We start from the raw sequence: 24,879 nt of genomic DNA on the forward strand, positions 1-24,879 counted from the left end.
TAGATGAATTTTGAAAGGCAGCAAGTAGTAAAATCATTTTTATGTTTATGTTTGTTCGTTTTAAGGATGGATTCCTTCTTCCTAGCTGAGATGTTTAAGTACCTCTACCTGCTCTTCTCAGAGAAGAGCCAGTTGCCTATAAACATTGATGATTATATTTTCACTACTGAGGCTCATTTGCTTCCAGTATCTCTGTCTACGATCCAACCCTCCTGTCATACCAACAACACGGTAAGAGCTCACCTTATTCTCCCTATGGAGTTATTTTCTGTCTACGACTGAATGTTTCTCAGACTTTGGTTTTGAAAGATTTAAATCCCCACAATGTGATCATCTCTGCAGCTGCAACTTTTGGTGTTTTTTTTTTGTCTGTAATTGTCTAAAATAGCGATGTTTCTATCCAAAATTGGAACATTACATAAAACATTTGCGAATAAACCGTTTCAGACAGTCTCATGATCACTGTGTATCTTTCAGGAACCTCAAGCTCATGAAGACGATTTATTTTCATACTCTTGCCCTAGTGCTCAAACCCTGTTCCCTAACAACCCCACCTTTGCCAAGACTATCAGAGACGGTTATAAACCTCACTGGTTTGGGAAGAACGCAGCAGCCCTCACTGTCAGGTGGGTCACATGTTACAGGTTTATCATGAAGCAGCATGTATAAGAGAAAAAGACCTAACCTCCTCTTTTTTTTTCTTTTTTTTTTTTCTCTCTCAACACAGGGGGATTGAACTGCCTCTTCATGACACAGGCCTGGAGCCAGTTGAGTTTCTGAAAAGCATTGGCATCTCTTTGACGCCCCTTACTGAGCTGGTCTCCGCCAGCCTAAGCTCATCTTCTCCGGTGAATCAGCGAGAACGATTCCTTTCATTGGACCAATCAGTGTTATTTTACTATTATTTATATACCGTATTTTTCAGACTATAAGTCACACAAGTATAAGTCGCATCAGCCAAAAATCCGTCATGATGAGGAAAAAAAAGTCGCACTGGACTATAAGTCGCATTTATTTAGAACCAAGAACCAAGAGAAAACATTACCGTCTCCAGCCGGGAGAGGGCGCTCTATGTTTTCAGTGTAGGCTGCAGGAGCACTGAGCAGCATAGAGCGCCCTCTGATGGCTGTAGACGGTAATGTTTTTCTCTTAGTTCATTTCTCTCGGTTCAAGGCAAATTAATTTTGATAAATAATCGCAGCTGACTATACGTCGCAAGACCAGCCAAACTATGAAAAAAAAAAGTGCGACTTAATAGTCTGGAAGATATGTTACTGTTTTTATACTTATACAATATTGATATGTCCAGGAATAACAATTTATTTTACAGTGTCCTTTTTACTCATTTCATCTACCTAATTATTATTTTTTTAATAATAGTTTCAAGTGACACTGGGACCACCCGTTGGAATACCTGTGATTTATTTCTTCTTTCATCTGTCTCTTTCTCCACAGGACTTCTCAGAAGGGTGTGGTACAAGTTAAAGCTAGTTGCTGAGGTGAGCCAAACACCGGAGCATGAGGAAAGTGGTAGCCACGTAATTGCTGAGCTCATTTCCCCTCCGTTTTTGGGTCGAACTGTCCCTCACGGCTGGTCCACAAAGTTTGGAATGGATCCTTACCCAAACAAGAGCATGGGTGAGCAACTGTATGGAATCTCGCTTGTGCTGGGCTATGCCGACATTTTACCACATTTTAATTATTGTCTCTTCTGTGTCTTTCTCTAAGGGTGCAAGGCAGTATTGCTGAAAGTGTTCCATATACAGCATTGTGGCCCGATTGAAAACGGCAGTTAGAGATGCAGGGACACATAGCTCTGGCATTGAGAGGAGACTGCATGTTCGCTGTAAAAGCTCGGCGCCTGCAGGAGCAGGAGCCACCGGAGTCATCTTCGTTGGTGAGATCTAGTTTAGCATTACTTGCGACTAGCATATGATTTCTTCCTAACCAACTTAAAAAACTGGATTCCTTCTTTTTTCAATGTTCTCATAGATCACAGAGAGGGCAGCAGCAGTGCTGAGACTCCATTGTTCCAGATGGTTGGAGACGGAGAACCTACAGATGACATCACAGTTCCCCTGGTGTTCCTCTTCAGTAAAGAGGGAGCTACACTCAGTGCCGCTCTGCAAGAACATCACAATGTGGATGTCCTTCTGCTGCCCAAAGAGAAACAACTAGGAAAAGGTAACTGACTTGACCTATATTATATATATATATATAATAATTGTTTATTATAGCATTTGCACAATTTATAGATTAAAGATGCCTGACCATTTTTGAGATGGTCTCCAATTTTGAGTTTTCTTCAGTAATATATATATTTTTTTCTTTTCCTTTTAGAAAAAACCTGAGAAGTTAAATATTAAGTTCCGTATAGCAAAGGACGAGTTTGCGGAGGGTGAGATTGAAAGCACTACCATCCAGCTGGTGCTGGGAGCAAAGCGAGAAAGACACTGAGGCTGCATCGTTGACGGGTGAAAACCAGGAGACCTGCAGCTCTCTGCAGAAAGAGCCTGAGAGCAGCCCCTGACTGCGGGATCAGCGGTGACCACGGTCCCCTTCACAGAACACAGGGCTGTTGCTCCTGTCACCAATCTCAGATCAGAAAATGCGGATTGTGCTAATGAATATGTTTCTGCTAAGCCTGGACTGTTCCACCTGAGCTGTTACTGTCAGTCTTCCCCTGGTTAAGATGGTCTTATCTTGCACAGTTGGAATTATATTGATCTGAACAGAGGGAGAGCTCCTGTCTCGCTGATATTATGGTAGTTGCAATACATTCTTCTCAATTGTCTACAATTGAAAAGAAGTCGGTTTTGGGTATTAAAGAGGTGTACAAGAATCTCTCACACCACTTTATGTGGATTAGACTTTATTTAAATGTTTTTCTTTGTCTTTTCTTTCGGATCAACGGTTGTCAGTCCTGTGCATTTTTTTTTTTTATTATCATCCTTAAAGTGTAAGTGGCTTGAAGTCTACATGACATCTTTAACACAGGGCTCCTATGACCAAACCCCCAAAAACAGTGTTTAAATGAGGGAGAATGGACCAGTAAAACACAGTTTAACATGTTTTCGATACATAAACATCAGGGAAATCAATGATCTATGACTTGAACATGTATGCATGTGTGTGTGGAACGCATGGATGGTGGCCTTTATCATTATGTCAAAGACTCTGTGCATTTCATAATGTGCCTATACTAAATCTGTGCATTTGTGTATGTGTGTGCATATTTGCAGCCAATGCATTCATCCTGCTTTCAAGCAGTGACTGACCAAGGGATGATTTTGAGAGAGTTGCCCTTTCCTTTACCAAAAACATGCGACTGTAATGAAAGCCCGGGATGCAGGCAGATCATATAGTGATATTTACATGTTTTTGTGCAATAAATAAATCATTTGTGCTGTCAGGGTGATGATCACTATTAGTTATACATACATGTAAATTAATTTAGCAATTTTTGACAGCCTCCATTGTCCCACGTACAACTTCAGCATCACACTAGAGGTGCTGCTTACACTAGATTTGTCGCTTTCGACATATCATCTGAGAATATTTCAGATGCCTCAATGTTATTAGTCTAGCTTCTAGTGTCACACAGCCATAATGTAGCTCAGAGATGAATACAATCTGTCACTTTATAGCATGCTGTTGAATGATTATATCAGCCCCAAACCTTTCCATTTCAAGTCTTAATTACGATGTACACCTTGTATTGTGTCGCTGATGGCTGTTTTCAAACAGATGTCAACCTGTGTACCTCTTGTTTCACAAAGGGCTTATGACTGATTTACTTCAATATGTGGGCATAATACAGATGGGATTATATTTATTTCTTAAGATATTTTCTATACATTAATTTGAGATGAATCTGAAGAATTTCTTGAGGGCCAAAGTGATGTGATATTCTGTTTCTGTAACAGAACAAGATTTTCATAGCATCTTTTTGATAGCTGTTTTGTATTGACTGACTTGCCATTAAAATCAAGTTTATGACCCTAAATTGTCTATTTTGCTGTGATGTAATTTTTTTTTTATTATAGATATAACTAATATCTAATCTAATATATATATTAGAGATTAACACACATACATAAATTATAACAAAGTAGCATGAACAGGATTTTAATCAAACATTTAATGTATTTTCCCTGGTGTCTTCGAATAGATTTTTTACGCTGAGGTGACGTATTCAGTTACTGTGGCGTCATACATAATTTAGAAGCACACATTGTCTTGGTTGTAGTTTATCTGAAGATTCATATTTTTAAGATTTTGTCTTTGTAAGTCTTGCAAAGGATCCGTATACAGCTTTTACTCAATCACACAAACCGCATCAGAACATTTTGCTTTTTTAAGAAACAGTCGGAAGTTCAGGTTAGTGTCTCTTCCTGATTTCTTTCATTTTGATTTATTTATTATTAACTTTTAAACTGGATATTTAACATTTAGTTCGATTAGAAATATATCAAAATCTAACGTTATTTATCTATGATTCTATGATATACGTTTTTTGATAACTGTCCCATCGAAATCGTGTCTTCTTGCAAACGAGTCCATCTATCGACTCGCGCACATCAGCTCATACTCCATATCAAATATTTTTTTTCAAATTGTACTTTCAAAGGAATGATTTGCTACGGAGTTGGTATCAGAATTCCAGGTAAGTTTTTTTTTTTCTTCCTGTTTTTTAAGGACAGTATGTTAAAATGTAAACTTGTTGCTTTTTTTTGTTGGTTTAGCTTACAAAAGGCCTGATGTGGAGAGAAGAGCTTGCAAGGAAAAGGCAAGAAAGTGTAAAAAAAAAAAAAAGAAAGAAAGAAATCACGCCCCTCTCCAAGTCAGAGGATAATAAATTGTGTAAATATTGTTCTAATGCTGTTAGGCTGAAAGTTGAACTTAATATATAATTACTGAAATAGACGATTACATTTATATCGTTGATATAAATAAACATGTTTAGAGTGAATCCTCATGAAGTAATCATTGTGCTTTTGCAGTTGACACTCCCAGAAACTGTCAACAGAGGGCCACAGGCCTCCACTGCGCCCCCTACTGGACCTTCTTTCCTGAGTCAGCATCAAGTCAGAGGTGATGTGATCCACATATCTTATAACACATATATCTATAACATTCAATTTTAACATCACTCTGTTAGATGTCACTGCGTAATCTTACATGCCTCCTTAAAATTTAGAGTTGCACTTGGTGCAAACAAACAGGCAATTAACTTCCTTTTTGTATTGAATCCATTATGTTTTGTAGTGGCTCTTCCTTTTTTGGCCAAATTCCGACCATCCAGACATCTAACATCTTGTCCAAGCAAAACAGAGGTATCTTGAAACACTTGTAGGTCCCACTTTGGTGGTAAAAATCTTTATTGGTTTATCTGTGAAAGTTACAGTGTTTGACACCTGTTTGTCTAGCATTGAATTTGTTTCTGGCGTCATGCTTTTGCAGTTGACACTACCAAAACTCACCATAGAAAGCCCTGTAGAAAAATCACAGACCTCCTATGTGCATCCTACCTGTCCTTCTGTCCCAGGACCGGATCCATCCACAGGTAAGCCAGCGGCACAAATCTCCTTACATGCTGAATGTTTCAGCACTACAACATTTAGTTTTAACCTCACTGAGATATCAGAATACAGACACCTTGTAAATTTTCCTGTCTCTATTGTCTTGAATCTCTTTGGTTCGCAGTGGCTCGTCCTCTGTATAAATTCCCGCCATCCAGACCGCGCACCTTAAACCCAAGCAATTTGAAGAGGTCTCTCAGATCTGATGTATCTACTTCTTAAAACACTTGCATGTCTCACTATTAGTGTTACATTTGATTTCACCTGAGTCTCAAAGGTTGTGGATCTCTGAAAACGATGGTGATCAAAATAAATAAATAAAAATCTTTACAGCATTTAATACCTGTTTATTATTTCTGTCAGTACTCAGGTAAGGACATTGAGCCATTTGATGGCCCTGGATACCACAGATTGTGAGCAAGAATATGATGCATAATAAACAATGCAGGAAAAATTTCTTTGTACCTGTACATTCAATTCGTTCATTCATGTCATCAAGAGGCAATGCATGACGGAAAAACGAACAATTTGCATGTGGAAACTTTAGCCACTAGGTGCCTCTATCAGTAAGCATGAATTCAAAATTTCATAAACATGATTTCTAAATTTCCTTTTTATAAGTTCATTTTCCTACTCCTAATTTATTTCTAATGTTATAGTCTAATACAGTAAATTGCAAAAAAAAAAAAGAATTATGCCTCGGGTTTTATATTATATGTAATACTTTATATTTCACTAACTAAAGTTTAAGGACACAAAGCCCAACTTGATTTTAAAAAATGTGTTCTTTCTAGCAGTGGCTTTGATTAAAACAGAAAGTTTGCATTTCTCTCCTGATTCAGACAAGATGACTTTTTCTTTTACTGAAAAAAGCAATGGATGTGAACATGGAACATGAAATTTCCAGCAAATATTCATTTTGGGGTAAATAATTCCTTTAATGACAAGTTCCCACTGTGACCATTTATGATGACATATGCCCTTCTATTATTTTTTTTATGATCAAATAAATTATTATATAATTGTGTCGTTACAAATTATTCTTTATTTAAAACTTAAATATATTTTATTGCGTTAGTAACAGAATGTCCCCTCACCTGAGAGAAGCGTTATCCACGTCAGCGTCATTGCGTCACGAGCTCATTCATCCTCGCGCTGCTGCATGTAGCTGTTCTAATCTGTCCTGTAGCGTGTCTATCAGCCTCCTCCCTCCTGCCGCTATCTCCTCTATCTTCTCTATCTTTAGCTCTGTACAACGCGGGCACCGGTTTAACGCTCTTCTTGAGTTAAAGCTTGCATCTTTATTCGGGCCGGTTTGTCTCTGTCGGTCGTGTACGACCCACACAGATGTGAGAATGACACTCCGGAGCTCTCATCTGGTATCCTGGACTTGAGAAGCGCGGTGAAGGATGTTGTTTTGCCCGAGCCGGAGCGCACGGCGAGCCCGGGCCTCCCTCATTCTGCCCGGGGTGTTGATCTGCGTAAGCCTCGCCGCCGTCGGTGCGACAGTGCCTGGTAAGATCATCCGTCTATCTGACATATGGTAGTCGCTCAGCAGCTTTTGTGAGCTCCTGTTTATCATACGCCATTTGTTTTTAAATATTTATTATGCATTTCATAGAGTGTGATGTGAAAACACTATTTAAAGTGGTTCAGATTCTACTATTTAAATGTTATCCTTGATTTCCAAAGCTGATTTTGAGTTTATTTATATCACGGTGAAATTTTTTTGCTTATGTATGTGGGATATTCCTTATTACATTTTGCAAATTATATTTGCCAATTAGAATAAACAAGGTTTAGACTATGTAAACCCTAATCCGGTTAAACAAGTGGAGGAACAAACATGAAAATGGAATTTCCATGTGGCTGATTTCCTCTCCTATTAAAGTGTTGTTTATGACTGTTTTAAACTCAGGGACCCTTTTATGGATATAGAAAGTTACACTGTCCCTACCACGTGTTAAATTTAATTACGTAAAATGAAATGTCAAGTGCAAGACTCTATGTTAACGGTTGTTGCATTGTAAGCATCACATAATGAAAGCGTGTAAATGGTGTTTTATATCATGCAATAATTGCCAGTCGCTCATCCACCATTTTTCAAATTTATATTTTATAAATTTAGAATTTAAATCAGCTTGTGGTGAGTGTGACCCATTACTTTATTAGAAATATGACTGAAGGAAGTCCGTATGATTACATTTTGTTCCACGCTCATCGAGTCAGTGTCTGATTACTGGATCAAAAGTTCATTGTAATAGCCTGACAGGTTCATAGTTGGCTGTGTGACCTGGATTGTGGGATGTGAGTGCAGTAATCATGAAGAACATGAGCAGAGATTGTCTTTCCAAGCTTCTTTTCCAGACCCCTGTGGGAATGACAACAGCTGGACACTGGCACGACACTCTCAAAGTTGCTTTCTCATTGACACACATCTGCCCAATGAGCAACCATAGCATATCTGATTGCTGAAAAAATATAAAAATAATTATTTATTTATGTGATAATTTTGTCCTTTATTACCTGCCATATTGCTCTAAGGGTTTTTAGTGTTCAGTAACATTTCCAGAGGCTGATTAGTCTCTCTCTCTCTCTTTCTTTCTCTCTCTCGCCCTCTCATCTCATATCTCAGTGCCTAAACATGTTTATGCATTTTTCCATTGTAAAGTAGATTGTTTGTTGTTCTCTAACGTGTGACTTCTGAAAAGAGCTGCCACATTGAACTCCTCCCTCAGGCTGTTGATCTGATCGCCGCAGAATAGCAGGTTGTACTCACAGAGAAAGGCCGATCTGTGGCTAGAGCTGCTAGCCTTGCAGTCGTTTCACAGATGGTGAACAAAGCAACCTGTAGACTGTTTATGAAAAGTAAACCCCCAATTGGTTTGTTTGAGGAGCGCATTTATGAAATGTATCATCATGATCTCAGTGGTGGGTGACGAATTTGGAACATTGTTCTGACTTTGGGATTTAGTTTTTTTATCCAAAAGAAATTCAAGTTCCATTTCCATTAGATGTTTTCAGTTTTCCAGTATACAAAGCCAGTGAAACAGCATTTAGTTAACATTTAGGACAATTAACAAGTACCGGTAGCTAAAATTATAACTGTTTATAACATTTTTAACTTTCTATTCATTAAAACCAGGTAGAAGGTCCCATCAAGTGTGTTTTAAAACATTTTTAAAAGCATTTCCAACAATAATATCTACAATAATATGAAAGCAAAATATTTATTGTATTTTTAATGTGTTATTTTATTTAGTTTTCTTATATTATTACATAGTATTTATTTTACTATTAATAGTCAATAATTATTTTCTGTAAATGTTTTCATTGTCATAAAAGTTGCAGTCATGAATGTTCATCTTTAATCTAGTCTTTTTTTTTTCACCAATTTTCCCAATTCAGGCTGATTTGTGGACATTATCACATACAGTGTTATTCTATAAGCTAATATAGTCTTTATTAATATTTTGAATTAACTTTCTTTTTATATGCTTTCCTTTTTCATTTTTATTTTAGCTGTAATAATTTTGTACTTTAGCTTAAAATGATTTCTTTCCTTGGGTGTCAAGGCAACAATTTCTAGTTTTAAATCTTTTCAATGTTTTTTTTTAATTATTATTATTTAGGGTAAACGTACTTATTAAGCTCATGTACCCATTAAGCACACTTCCATATTTGAGCTCAGATTATAAAAGTAAAAAAGTTATGTATTATTATACTTGATGTCTAAACAAATCGATGTGTTTGTTACTACATACCTCCTATGATTTCAAATCAGTCGCATCATTGCACACTGAGATATGAGTCTCCATGTGTTCACACTGTTATTTTTAATAACACATGATGTGAGCTTAATGGACCAGGGGTGTGCTTAAAGGGTACAAACATATTCATTAAGCACAGCCAGACCTTTTGCATTTAATTATGTATATCTTAATTGAAATGCTTTTGTCATTTAAAATAAAATTACATATTTTTGTGTGAGAGATTAATCTTTTATTTTAACATAACTTTTTGTAGTGAAACCATCTTTTGCTCTAAAATGTCTCTATGTAGATTTTGGTGAGCTTAATAGGTACATTTACAATATTTCATTCATTTTATTTGTATTTCATTTCAGGTTTATTTAAATTGTTAGTTAATATATACCCAGGGTGTATATTTTGTTCCAACTTGTCCTGCAGTCATACAACTCAGTCAGAACACGGAAATGTTTTACATTTATATGTAAGGTTTGAGGTACAACAGGGCTAGGTCCTGAGCCCTCTTTTATTTTGATTTGTAAGCTCTGGTAATTGCTGCCTTTTGAAGCTGCTTTGGCATAATCAAGTGGTAGGCTTGAAAATAGGTCTTTTAGTTTGTGCACTATAGCATACCAATCTGAGAAACACTTGAGTTCTTTAAAATGCCACCTTAACCCGGCTTCTCATAAACCACAGGGTAAAAGAGATATAACAAATGGACCCTGCTGTTTCACATATAGGGAAATTCTCTTTCCATTACGCTGCAGTTCTCATCACAGCTCACTTTGTAATGCACTTACATAAGAAGTCTTTGGGTAGTGTGAGGTGTCTGAGTGCGGTATTGCTCTCTTCATAGGTGATGGTATGGATTGAGAAAAAAGGTTAGCTGTGTTGCTGTGGTAACCGCACAATTGGACCTTGCACTTGTTGTCTCAGGGGAACATGAGGATCTAAGGCCATACAGAGATCTGGAAACAGCTTGTTGTTACTTGCCACAATGATGATTTTGCAGAGCGCACTTTGAGAGCGGCGGCTTATCTCTGCATCCGATCCCTGAATCAGGCCACGTATTGTATACAAATCCCACCATGTGAGAACCAAGCAGCCGCGGACATGATAAGTTAAGGCACAAACAATCATGGTTTACATGTTTAAATATGCACTATAAAATCCAAACACACCCTTGAGAACTTGAGCAGCTTGTAAGCAAATATCCACCCTTAAGTCTTCCCACATTGAGTACACAGGTTGCCAGCTTGGTTGCAGAAGTTACATTTTGATCAGCTGGGACTTACACAGGTACTTTCTGAACTGTACGGAAGCTTCCTAAACCAAAAGGGTGGTTTCATGGCAGGGCTTTTTAATGTCTTAATGTGGCTATTGAAAGATGTGGGCGTAATATTTACAGGGTTCTTATTTCCTGTGCTCCACTGCACTTCTCTCACTAATGAGGGTGTTTTTTATTTTTATTGGTAATTAGGATCCAAGCCAGGCAGATTAGAAGAGACCCTCAGACACTTGAAGCACAGTCTGATGTAACAAAAACTGTGTGGCTGTACTTAGAAATCCCACAATCAAATATTTTATTGCTGTAGAAATGAAGTATTAAAATGATCCTACAATAAACCGTTATCAGTTACTCTGTGCAAATGAAGAGTGAAAGCCTGCCTACTACATTTCTTCACTCTCACACATTCATTCAAATTATTAATTGAAATAATTTAAAGAAACTGCATGAATTTTCTGTCAACAAAACGTGTTGTGATGTATGTTTAATTAGGATACATAGTATGTATGTAAAGTGTGTGTAAGCATGTGTGTGTGTGTATATATGTATGTGTGTATAATGCTCATTACTGTACAAAATATTGGGTCAGTAAAGAAATTGCTTATTTCATTCAGCAAGGATGCATTAAATTAATTGAAAGTGACAGTACAGACATGTATAATGTTCTTTTGAACTTTACATTCGTTTTCATTGGACAGTTTGATAATATTAAACTCTGAAAACTGTTGATGATATCAAAAAGTCCAATCAGCATATTCGAATGATCTGCTGAAAATTCAACTTTGCCATCACAGGAATTAAATGCATTTTAAAAAATGTAAAAAAAGAAAAATGTTGTTTTAAATTGTAATTATATTTCACAGTATTCCTGTTTTGATTGTATTTTAATCAAATAAATTCAGACTTGGTGAGTGTAAGAGTCTTCTTTTAAAATATAAAATAAACAATACCAAACTCAAATTGCTATATTAATTAATATTAATAAAAAAAAAATAGATTTAGTACCACATCAGAGTGATGCAAACATAATTTTTTCTTTCTTTTAAGATATACCATTATATATACAATAATCATATTCTTGTACTATGATATTTACATTTTGCATTTGAGTGTAACAGTGTGTTTGTGTGAAACTGAACCCAGTCATGGTGATCGTTGTGCGATCCAGATGTAATTTCATTAATAACTTGCAACATGGGTGTTAGCCGGACAATGTAGTTTCCACAGCAGCAGGGATTGTAGACTATTCCCTGAAGTTAATAAGTGTTGAGCGTGAGAAGGAGCCAGATGGATGGAAACAGGTGAGCACATTGCCTTTAAAGCTTGGAGTGTCTCAGAGTCAACTCTGGAGGTCTATTTTCAGATCAAAGATATAGGATTGAGTATTTGTTTAAGCACAATGGCGCAAATATTAATGATACATCACATTGTGTGATATTACTGTTTTAAGTGATGAAAACAGGTGAAAAAACTCCCAAGCTGTATTGAGATCTCTGACTATCATCAAAACTTGACAATGTGTTTGTTAGACTTGGACCAGAAAGCAGCCACCTAGTAAACCTAGTAACTACATAGCAGGGTGCTGAAAAGAAAAAAGCTGCAAATGCATTATGGTGTCTAAACACATTATGTGTTTTGGCAGAAACTTTTGCATTTGCATACATTTCATCTTCAGAGAATGTCTGAAGCATGGGTATCTGCAGCCATGGAAGAGGGCCAAATTAAACAGGCAAAAGAACTGGCACTCAGCTTGACTTTAAGTGGAGCAACAGGAAATCCACACAATGAGAGTTTCCTTGCAACCACACTTTCCTGTTCATGGATGGCATCTCCTATCACAACTGCAAAATTTTTATCCAGTTGCAACGTCCTACCTCACAAAGTAAATGGAAACGGTCAGTATTTCCACGTAAGCGTGTTGCTGTTCTGCAGTTCTGTGCTGATGTTGGCTTCCTTCCCGCTCAGAGCTCAGTTAATGATTTCTGAGCCAGCAGCAGATGGTCAGAAATATTCATTTTAATCAACATTTATGATATGCTGACCTTCCTGTAATTGTGTGCACCTTTTCTTTGGCCGAGCTAATGACCAGAGATGTTTGGACAAAATCTTTCTTCATAGCCAACTTGGAAGATTTGAAGTTTTAGTGTTATTTTAGGAAAATTACAGATGTTTTGAACGGGTGACAACAATGTGTTTACAACCAGTTTTATTTCTTATTTCTAAGTTACATGATGGTATGTCTGATTGTAACACAACAGCACAACCAAAGAAGAATTCACCCATTTCTTTTTCTTGTTTAAATGGGACCAATTCACCTATTCTAAGACCAAAATCCTATTCTACATTTAAAACCATGATAAAGTCTGTTTTGCAATCTAGTTCATAATAAATATTAGGAAAAACATCAACCAAACATATTTAGTAGATTACATAACCATATAGGAATGTTTTATTCATTTATTTATTTACATTTTGTTTTATTTAATTAAGTATTTTATTTTAAATATTTTACAAATAGAAAATACTGAATCACATTTCTTTTATTTATTTATTTTTTCTTTTTCTTTTCTTTTTTTGTGCATAGTGCAAAGTTGATTTAGCTTCAGTGCCAATAAATGCACTTATGTAGCATATTAGTTTGTTTAGTTTTATATATTATATTATTTTATATGTATTTGAGATATATACATAGAGAGAGATAGAGAGAGAGCAAAATGATACTGTAGTCAAGTAGTAATTAAACAGAAGTATATTTACTGCAGTGTAGCTTGAAAAACCTGTTGCTTCCAAATTCCCCCTTATTTCCAAGTGCAGCTTGAGCTTGTGGTTAATTGTGTAAATTAATGTCCATGACCGGCTGGAGGTGGGCGGCCCAGCGGGGTGTTTAGAAGAATGTGCATCTCTCACATGCACACATACAGTTGCACCTCATTAGTCAGTTAATCTCAGTTCTCATGACTCCTCGTCCAGATTTAAAAGCAATCTGGTGGTGTTTTATAAAAACTAATGAGAGAAGAGGTCTGTATCCTGTAACTGATGAGCAGAAATCAATGCATTTTGAGCAGCACAATGGTGATCTAGTCAAAATTGATGGCAAGATCCTTGCAGGAATCAATAAAAGCTTTAACGAGTATGTCACACCACCAGCACACAAGATTTATGTATATATATATATACAATATTTCCTATAAACATAAACGGGGAGACAGAAAAATGTTCCCTATTTTTTGTCAGTTTAAACTCTATCATATTTTTGGCATGAATTCATCTGTCACTTGGTAGAAACCTGCCAAAAGCCAACAAGGTGTGTGACAGATTATGGTTGTTTTGGGCTTGTGCAGTTTATGCTGATATTATATATTTCAGTTACTATTTTAAAGACACTACTAGTCAAAAGTTTGGGGTCAGTAAAAAAATGAATAAAAAATAAATGTATTCTTCAATTCAGTGAGGGTGCATTCATTTGATCAAAAGTGACAGTGGAAAGATTTATATTGCAAATAAATGATGTTCTTTAAAACTTTCGATTCATTCATTAAAGAATTAAAAAAACAATTATCACGGTTTAAACAAAAATATTTAGCATGCACTGTTTTCAACATTAATAATAATACATTTTTCTTTTGCAGCAAATCAGCATACTATAATGATTTCTGAAGGACTGTGTGACACTGAAAACTGGAATAAGGTTTTAAAAATTCTAAAAATTAGGCTTTGCCATCAAAAGAAAAAATTACAATTGAAGAATGTATTGAAATAAAAACTGTTATTTTAAACTGTAATCATATTTCAGAATATTACTGTATTTTTGGTTAAATAAATGCAGCCTTGATGAGCATGACTTATTTTTTTTTTTAAATCTGACCTCATCTTTTCAAAGGGAGTTTAATTAATCAAATTCTGGTGTCTGTTGGGTCTCCAATTGAAATGAAATTGTTTCTAGTTTGTTAAAATGTCTATTAGAATACAGAGTGTGTGTGTGTGTGTGTGTGTGTGTGTGTGTGTGTGTGTGTGTGTGTGTGTGTGTGTGTGCGCGCGCGCTCTTGTTTTTGTGACATCAAGATACAACTCTGTATAATGACATTTTTCAAAAAGCTTATAAATCATATACAGAATGAGAAAGTAACAATGCACAAAGTTTCCTGTGAGGGTTAGGGTTAGGTCTAGGGTTAGTATAGAGCCATAGAATATACAGTTTGTTCAGTATAAAACCATTACACCTATGGATGTCCCCAAAAACAAACGTGTGTGTGTGTGTGTGTTTTTATTCCTGCTGTGGTGTACGGAAGCATAAGCCTTGGCAGGCACCGCTATGCTTTCATAACAGCTTTTTTTAAAATACGTATTGTTGCCTGGAAACACATCGTCCTCAAGGAGGCCTGTGAATAAAATGTCACTGCAACAATAAAAACAGTTTTTGTAAGCCATTTGAAATTTAAACAAGTTTGTCTTAGACCATTAGTCCAGTTAAGCTTCATTCTCCTTTAGGAACTAGCCGTCAAATCATGAATGATTGTTTGATTTAAATTCTTCCGGATGGAACATTTGTTATTAGGTTGACACTCGGCTCTGAGTTCCTACTGACGTCCGTAATAACACTACGGACGGACATAGTAACACTTTAAATATAGTGTTAATAAAAAAAATAACCCTTAACCAGAATGAAATCCACAAGCACTATCACGGCACACACACACACCTGCTGCTGACTCAGTCTCCTTCTGCACCCCACAGTGTGAATTACACAGAAAATGGAGGGGTTTATAGAGAATAGGAGCACATATGAAAAAGTGCCATTGAAGAGAAGGAGCTGAGATTATGATTGCATCCGTGGACCGATTTGAGTCATTCAAGGGTGTTTGTACCGATGACTGATTTTCGAGTCTCTCTGGTTGAGAGTCAAGAATATGAGGCAGACTCAATTCAATAGCATTGATATCATTTGGTACTTTCTACAATTGAATGTTTTCAAGCCTTCAAGGAATTTTCAGGTTCAATGCAAGGAAAGCTCTATATCAACAGCATCTGCGGGAGGCTTTTATTTCATTTCCTTCTGTTCTATCCTTATACATGTGATGTGAATATTTAAAGTGGCATAATAATATTCTCTACCTAAAGAAACAGCAACACCAATAAAAAACATTAAAGGTGCCTATAAATGCAAGCGTGGTTTCAGAGGAAATGATGACTTTGAATAAACAACATTTTCTTCACCTGCCTTTAACACCTGGTGCTCTTCTGCATAATGATTTTAAGGCACATTAATATTCAAACACATGGCACGTGACATAGCACTTCAGGGCACTAGAAAAGTTAGACTGTGTCATTTGTTTTACTTATCATTCTTTCATCATGTCTTTTCTATTTTCTCAGCAAACAAGTGCCCCGATCACATAGACTGTGCCAGAAAGGGGCGGCACTTCTGCAAGCCCGGCTCCTCCTGCTGTGGCCCCTGCCTCACCCCATTGGAGGAAGATGAAGCAGGACGTTGTGTTTCTCACCGTACACACTTTCCCCGGGACCACCATCACGGTACGAAGACTAACCCTAACCCTAACACTACTGTGTCAGGATTTACTTAGCAACTATTGTCTAATCTGACCTGTACTTTGGTGCTTGTGCATCAACAAACTGTGAGTCAGGTGACACACAACCGTTTTCCTCGAGCTGAATACTGTGAATTCATTAATCGAACCCTCGGCTGGAACTTAAGCCACTGTGAAAGAGGAGATGATGTTGATGGTTTAGACCGCAGATCCTCCCATCATCTGTTCTGTGCTTATGCTCTCGTTTCGCTCCTCTCTCACTGTTTCTTTTGGTTTTGTGGTGAACATAATGCTTAATCTCTCTCTCTCTCCCCCCGTGTGGTTGAAGCACATGGCTGATTTTAATCAGATTGCTTGGAAGCGTGCACGCGTGTGTCTGTGTGCTGCCTTGGCTTTAATGTAATTCCATGTGAGAGCTGCTATAGCATAAAGATAAAAATAGCACTGTTTTTTTTTTTTTTTTAAATCTATTGCAATAGGTTTTTCTTTTGTGCACAATATTATCATTTTTAGCAATATATTATTCTTTTTATTTTTATTTGTATATATATATTTTTTCATTATATATATCAATTATAATTTGTATTCATTTTTTTTAATTATATAATATAATTATAATTTAATAGTGCATTTTACATCATTATTGATTTATAGATATATTGATGAAACATTTTCCGCTCTGTATTCTCAAGTAGGATAGTTTACCTTGATTATCGGAGCAGTTTTGTCTCTTCAAAGAGCGTAATTAAAGCGATAGTGAATGTTAGACCAAGGTGGCACCTGCTGTTAAAGTTTACACAAGACTGTCACAAGACTCTTTGCTTTAATATTGTCATGAGTATATAACACTTGGCGTTTTTAGAGTTTTAAAGAACAGTACAAATTCATGTGGATTTTTATGCCCCATAATATATTTGAAATCCTGATTTATTAATTTTTTTCCAGCCGTTGAGTTTGGGCCACATTGGCAAGGTATTTAACAGCCATCAACTAAACCGAAGCATCTGGGACTAATCGTCATCGGTCTATGTAGGTCAGCAGTCTCATCTGATTGGACGGAGAGAGATACCAGAGACCAGGATAGCAGTCAATAAACACCTTCCTGATTTTAATCACATTGACTGAAACAGACTGTCTGGTTGTACAATTTCGGTGTTAACTTGCATTTCAGCGAATCACACAATACAATAATAATTGTATTGTTGTATTGATCTGTCATCACTATATTGTTTTTTATTTGAACAGTCAATCCTCTGTCAAAAACACTTAAAAAAATCTCTGACCAATGCACTTAGTGAAGTCACAACTAGATGGCAGTATAAACACGTCCAAAACTTAGATAAAACTAAAATAGCCTTTTTTTGCCGTTTGGATTTAGATGCATGTCAGAGCTTTTGTATGTTTAGTTATTGAAAGCTGCATGATAAACTAACAAAACTCAGGAGTCAGACAAATTCATGCATTCTTTTTATTTCACGTTAAAATGCTTGTTTTACATGCAAATTCAAACAGTAAATGGTCTCTGGTATCAAAGCACAATTTTGTCATGGCATTATATGTCTAAATATTGCCATTCTAAAAATAAAAAAAATTTGTTCAGGAACAATTTTCACTCAGAAATGGCTAATTAATTTCAGTTACACAAAAACAGCAAGTAACACATTGACTTAAACATGAAGTTTTGAAGTAGAGACTAAAACAGTGTCTTCCTGCGAAACGCACTCCAGTCATCTTTTAGTTTTTTGTTTACAGCTTAAAAAACCGTTTTTTTTAAAAGTGTGAATTTTCCCATCAGTACATTCTTGTAGGTAGCAATGAAAATCGAATAATATAATCTTAGTTTAAAATTAATCTTTATTTATTCACTTTTCACAAATACTCATTTGATTTCATAAAAGTTTGATTCATTGTGGTGTTTACAGATTAAATTACTTGTAAAATTGTGAAAACAGTTGCTTTTTTACATCTAGCACCTGCTGAGTCTTTATGAAATAGTTAATTCTGCTGCTCGTACATCAGCTCTAGTCAGGCTGGACTGTTATGTGTAAATCACAGATTTACAGGTCCACTTGTCCCCTCATAACAAGTGCAGATGGTTTGATCCGCCTCCTTTGACACCTGCTGTGGAGACAGTGATATGTGCGCTTCTGTTCTGTCACATCAGGCAGATGGCCAGTCTTCTGTAGACTAAACACAAACCTGCCTTCATCACAATCAACGCTGTGCTTTCTAGTAGCCCCGGTCTGTTAGCTCTCTGTGGTACAGTGCTGAGGAAAGTTTGATGTGCAAGATGATGATCAACATAATGTTGCTGTATGGAAATGACACTATTTTTTTCCCAGCTCTTTGCAGACACAAGCTTTGTACCAAATGCAACACCTCACCACGCATTCTCATGGCTGTTAACTTTGTGTGTGCGTGTGCGTGTGTGACTTGCGTGTCAATGTGTGTGTTTTAAAGGAAGAGGAAAAAAAAACAGGGCTGGGTGATATACATAATTACATTATGATCTATTCGATATTATTTTGTTGGAAATACAAAGAGCCTGCAGACACACACACACACATTTATTTATTTATTTATTTGTTTGTTAGTATTATTATTATTATTATTATTTTTTATTATTGGACTGTATAAAATTAACCAACCAGGGCTGGATAATATAGTTAATATTTATAGTGTATTCAATATTATTTTATTAATCTCACATTAAGAAAGATTTGTATTACTCCTTGTTAGTTAATTCATTGATATTATTTTATTATTATAATTTTATTATTAATCTTATTGTAAAGTGTTACTGATATATTTTTTATAATTTTATTAAAAATAAAATAAAATTAACCACTAGGACTTGTTCATAATGTACAATGTATTGTATATAATATATATATATATATATATATATATATATATATATATATATATATATATATATATATAATATATAAATATAAATTTAATCAATAGGGCTGGATGCTGTAAATAATATTTACAATATATTCTGTTATTTTTTTTATTATAAAAAAAAAATTATCAGGTGGGTTTGAATGAAGTAATGAATATTTATAGTTTATTCAATATTATTTTGTTGATTTTTATGTTATTATTTCCCTAGGGCTGGTTGATTTACCATCTATTACGACATAATGAAGTTTGACCATACATATTATATTATTTTGTTGCTGATAGATCATGTTCTACCAGTGCTGGATAATTTAATGAATATTAGTTTGTTACCATTATAAATGCTAAATTATTATGTTGATACATTTTCTCTTAATTAATGCCATTGAGCATGGAAGTGCTAAGACTGAATTATTCTCAATATTGCCTTCTATTGATTCATTCAAGAGTTTTGATTCCTTTCTTTGAATCAGTTCTTTGGAATCAGTTTCCTGATTCACTGGTTCAACCCTCACAGCTCTTTCCCTTCTGAACGTTGCAGGAGTTAGTGTTGTGTTCCAGTGTGTAAGAGGTTACGAGCGATCACACACACCCTCTCATTGGCCACACACACACACACACACACACACACACTGGTTGTCAAGAGAGATGATCTTCCATAGTCGTGGAATGCAGTTACTGTCTGGCCAAGCGTGCCATTAAACCATGTGCTGTCTTTGTTTTCCCTTTAGAGCGTGTCAAACAAACAGCACTCGGGCACACTCTCACTCTCAGGACACACACAGTCCAGTCATCACACTTCTCTCATAGACCAAAGTTTCATAATATACTCCCAATACAATTGAATAAGCTGAAATAAGTTTGGGATAAAGTACAGAAAAAAAATAAACATGGTACTTTTGTACCTGTTCAATGGCAGAACCATGTTTGTATTTGATTTTGTATATTTGTATATATATATATATTGCTGTTTTTACCATGTCACATTCTATCTTTATTTCCACAGGTATTTCCACGGCCTCCCATCCTGTCGTTGATGAAGAAATCGACTATCTGTCCTCTGTCATTGCCAAGCAGCAAATGTTACAAGTCAAAGAGCCAGGTTTGGACTGTGTGTTCTTTAAATCTATGTGGTTATGGTTAGCGAGGTAGTGAAGCGGTTATAGCGGTCATGATTCATAACAAACCCCATCTGAACTTTGCCCCTCGCTCGCTCTTTACTATGTGTGAAGTTTCTGTTTAAATGTGGTGTGCTTCGCCAGTGTGACAAATAACGGTACATCTGAATCGCAGAAACATTTGCTGCATAGTTAACAGTGGAAAGATACTGCAAACAGGAATGTATTGCCGTAACATGAGAAACATTAGATTAAAAAAAATGTAATGCTAAAATAATGACAAAAATGAATAATGTCCTATATCATATTTGTTTAATCAAATCCAGTGCTTGTTACAATACTTACTCAATTTTTGGATTCCAAAACAAGTGGCTGTTTTACTGTTGGACGTCACACCCTTTCACAAAACCTGATCTGATCTGGATTTTGTAGCATTTTTTCTTTTCAACAACTATTTATAAGGTGGAGAAGTGTTGTCTTGTCCCTTCATCACATGAAAAAATGCCACAAAGACAGACCTCTGAGCCAGATTAGAACTCTTTGTTTAACTCTCAGCCCATTTGTGCATGTATGAATGATTCTGAAAACATGAGTTTATTCCAAATTCTGATTTTAAGGGTAGAAATATGGCCAGTGAATGCATGATGCTACATCTGCAGGCGTTTTACGTCATCCAAAAAATTTCAGATTTTGTGAAAAAAGCATGTTTATTTATAATCTTGTGTTTATGTAAAGCTCGTTGATATTAAATGTAATATTTGAACATATTTTCAACTCGTGTGCAGATATATATTGTTTTTATACATTCTTTGTCATTAAAACTTTTTGATGTTAGACTGCTTTTTTTATTTTGATAAGTGCATTAAAGCTGAAACATATATAATTTGAAAAATCTACTTACTTTGTATGAAAAAAAAACAGTGATGGTAATTTTTTTGCATCATCAAACTAGGTAATATTAGGCCTTTTTGCAAATCAGCTGAAATTTTGTGCCTCTTTCTCTTTCTCTGCCTCTTCACCTCTTTAGACTCTCGCTCTCAGTCTTCTCCGCAATCTCAGTCAGAATCGAAGCAGAAGAGTCTGTACAAAGCCACAACTGTGGAACCAGCGACCAGTGGCCCTTTGATGCCAACGCACCAGACCCCTAAATCTCCCACACCAGTCACAAACTCATCGGACCGCCACGGGCCGATCATCTCCCCCCACTCTTCCAGGGACAGCCTGCTAGTCTGTATGTGTCACTAAGTTTTTTCTGTTTTTATTTAAAGCCTAATTATGATCAGTGTGTTGTGACTTGATTTTATTTTTATCATTTCAGCATGCTTTTTGACCCGGTTTCCGCCGAAATCTTTCTATGTGCTATTTTGGAAGCCATTTTAACAGCAGGCTCACCACATGATGTTACTTTTATAATTGGCTTGTCCTCAGATGTTAGTACACTGTGAGCCTTTCTGAATTGTATTGAAATGTCTCTGGCATGTGTCAGTTTGCACACTTGATGCACATGCTGTTATTGAGAGTGTACCTCATTTCAATCTGTTTATGACAGTCCTTCTCATAGTTTTTCTTGTCTGTCTGTTTTTCTGTCTTGTAATTGTGTGTGTTTGTAACCGGGAGCAGTGATGATATCTTTATGCATCATCATGGGATCCATGGCGCTCATCATCGCTGCCGTCTGCTGGATCAGGTAAGTTGAATCCTTTTTTATTATTGTTATTTCTATTTATCCGTGATTCAGTTTGTTAGCTTAAACCTTTATCATGCCCTATAGTGTGTTATTAACAAACTTCCTGTTCAGTCTAATGACCTGATAAAGATAGAAGCTTTTCTAAATTTCAGTTTTCAATTTCACTTTTATTGCTGAAATTGTCTTGCAACCCCTAACGTTTTTTTTTCAATTTAACAACAAAAAGTACAAATGAATTCTGTGGTATTTAACTATTTTATTGAAAGCTCAACAACAACAACAAAAATGGCCAACTATTTTGTATTGCATATTATAAATATTTATTTATAATATTTTTAATATTCTGTTTAATATTCTGTTTTGTGGTTTTTCATAAAATAGTTTGAATATTATTTATAAATTTAGCAAAAACATTTTTTCCATGTATGGATTCTTTTAAATAAGAAAAATGCATATTTGAGTATATAATTAATTTTTTATATTCTTTAAATGTCTTTTTTATATAATTTTCAGAGCCATTAAAAATATATATTATAAAAATATTCTCATTTTAATTAATTTTTTTCTTTTTTACGTTCTGTGCACCTTTAGTTGAAAAATAATTTAAAGAAATTAAGTGTGTATTTCTTTTAAACAATCTACATTTCAGTGTAAATCTCAGTGTTTTCTGTTGCCAACTTTAGCCTTTTTTATTTACAGGGTACAGAGAGAAACTCGTCTGGCTCAGAAAGTTGATTACCCTGCCTTTCATGCTGCAGGCCCTAATAATAATCATACTTCAGTAAGAGCATTCACTTTAATGCCAGTCCATACATCCAAAAATAAAATAATCACTTTGACACTTTTGTAATCGACCGTGTCTTTCCGTGTTTCAGTCTGGGGATGCAAATCTGGCTCACAGTGCTCAGATGTATCACTACCAGCATCAGAAACAACAGATGCTTTCAATGGACAAGTAAGCACAAGTTCTCATCATCAGTTTAGTCGCTTTAGCTGCATTATCTCTTCTCAGCTCTCTCTCTCTCTCTGTCCTGGTGATTTCCTTTAACATTATTTGTGCATTTTTATCATAAGTCACATTCAGAGAATGCTGACCAAGAACATGAATGTGAAATTGCATGTAATATTCCTTACTCGTTTCCTTCCTTTTTATTTGCTTCCACTTTCATGTACATAATACATTCCACTTCCTATAACGCAATGACAACGGAGTTGAAACGGCCTTTACTTTGTGAAAGATATGTATTTACTAATCTTTGCATGCAAGTATCATAAAATGTGTTATACCTGTTATAGACATTAATAGAATTGTTTTGATTTTGAACATAGACATAAAGCAGAACCTAAAGTCTCCGAGTCCGGGGCCACATCAGATGAGGAGAATGAAGTGGGAGATTTCACTGTGTACGAGTGCCCTGGACTGGCACCGGTGTGTAGACATTTTTACATTTAGCAGTTCTTCAGCATGTTTAGCATGTGTTTTTATGACCCTATTAATTCAAATAAGTAATATATATTTTATTCTCTAGACTGGAGAGATGGAAGTGAAAAACCCACTGTTTGACGACTCCACGTTGCACTCCCAGAGAAATGGACACTCCCACAACTGACCTAGACACACACACACACACACACACACACACCTGCATACATTTAGAATAGGTCTAACACTGCATCCGTTACACCACACACAAATGAAAAAATTGACTGTTTTTTCTGGAAAATCTCAGAACAAAGTGAGAAAAACACCCAAACTTAAGATACTGAAGAAGATGGTATGTAGTCAACCGGGTAAATAAAAGTAAAATACACAAGCAGTGGTTAAACAGTTTTCTTTTTACTCAGATGCACATATATGAAATCTGAAAGAACTCCTGCACCGCAAACTCTCAGTGGAAACTCAGACCGGCCTTTTAATGCGGTTTCTTTGCACCACATCTGCATTCTTTAAATCTGGGGTTGGTTTTCTCATCTTTTTATGTCACCTCCCTTTTAAAACCGATTCTCTATTATCTCTATCTTTTTCAGCTAGATGTCATTTTTGAACCAGTCTTCATGTTTTTGGGCAAAGCGGCCTCCAGCAGCACCTCTTCTGATTATTGTGTATAAGAAATACACAGTATTTCTTTCTCCTCATCTGAGAATTATTTTTTATTTAATTATATAATAGTAGTGTCAGGAAATTAAATATTAGTTAAACTAAAACAGAGAGACATTGAGGTTCCTGTGCTCAAATCACTTTAGTGTAAATAAATAAACTTAAATGTATTATATTTTACTTTCTTAAAGTGTATGGGTGAAGATGTTATTGCATATGAGCTATAAAACAATCACACTTTTTAAATACATTAGCTGTGATTACGGTTAAGATTCATGAAAAAAAAAAAAATAAATATATATATATATATATATATATATATATATATATATATATATATATATATATATATATATATATATATATATATATAAATAGACTGCATTCAAAAGTTTTCGGTCATGAAATATGTCCCTTATGTTTAGCAAGACATTTATTTGATAAAATAAAATATAGTAAAAACATTAATATTGTTGCTATTTATAAATATATATATATATATATTCTATTTCCATATATTTTAAAATGTAAAGCTGAATTTTTAGCAGTCATTACTATAATCTTCAGTGTCACATGGTTCCCCATAAATTTTAATAAATTGCAGATTTTTATTATTATAAATGTTGAATACAGTTGTGCTGCTTTTTTGTGGAAACTGATACTTTTTCATAATTCTTAAATGAACTGAAAGTTTGAATTTAAAGCATTTATTTAAAATTGTCTTTTTAGTCTTACTGACCCCAGTTTTTTTAATCATAGTTTTATTTCCAAGCAATTAAGATGTTCTGTATCACATAAATAAAATCGGCTATTAAGTGTATATTAAATAATGAATACATTTGACTATTCAGTTTGATTACTTTTTTAGTTTATTTTGTTTTATAAGATTTATATTGTATCATAT

General features: G+C 35.3%; 1 protein-coding gene and 1 pseudogene across 1 annotated transcript; both read left to right on the plus strand.

Annotated features, from left to right (window-relative positions):
• The first annotated feature begins 65 nt into the window (after positions 1-65).
• On the plus strand, positions 66-2,579 carry LOC113073724 (ER degradation-enhancing alpha-mannosidase-like protein 3; annotated as a pseudogene).
• A 4,103-nt stretch (positions 2,580-6,682) lies between these two features.
• Positions 6,683-23,694, plus strand: LOC113073722 (neural proliferation differentiation and control protein 1-like). The gene is made up of 9 exons (XM_026246507.1): positions 6,683-7,097; positions 15,993-16,151; positions 20,079-20,174; positions 21,218-21,421; positions 21,811-21,877; positions 22,577-22,658; positions 22,753-22,832; positions 23,207-23,306; positions 23,407-23,694. The coding sequence occupies exons 1-9, from the start codon at positions 6,992-6,994 to the stop codon at positions 23,485-23,487; spliced, it is 975 nt and encodes a 324-aa protein (XP_026102292.1). The 5' UTR covers positions 6,683-6,991; the 3' UTR covers positions 23,488-23,694.
• The last annotated feature ends 1,185 nt before the right edge of the window (positions 23,695-24,879 follow it).

This window comes from Carassius auratus, unplaced genomic scaffold, assembly GCF_003368295.1.
Source record: "Carassius auratus strain Wakin unplaced genomic scaffold, ASM336829v1 scaf_tig00012829, whole genome shotgun sequence".
In the NCBI taxonomy this organism is placed as follows: domain Eukaryota; kingdom Metazoa; phylum Chordata; class Actinopteri; order Cypriniformes; family Cyprinidae; genus Carassius; species Carassius auratus.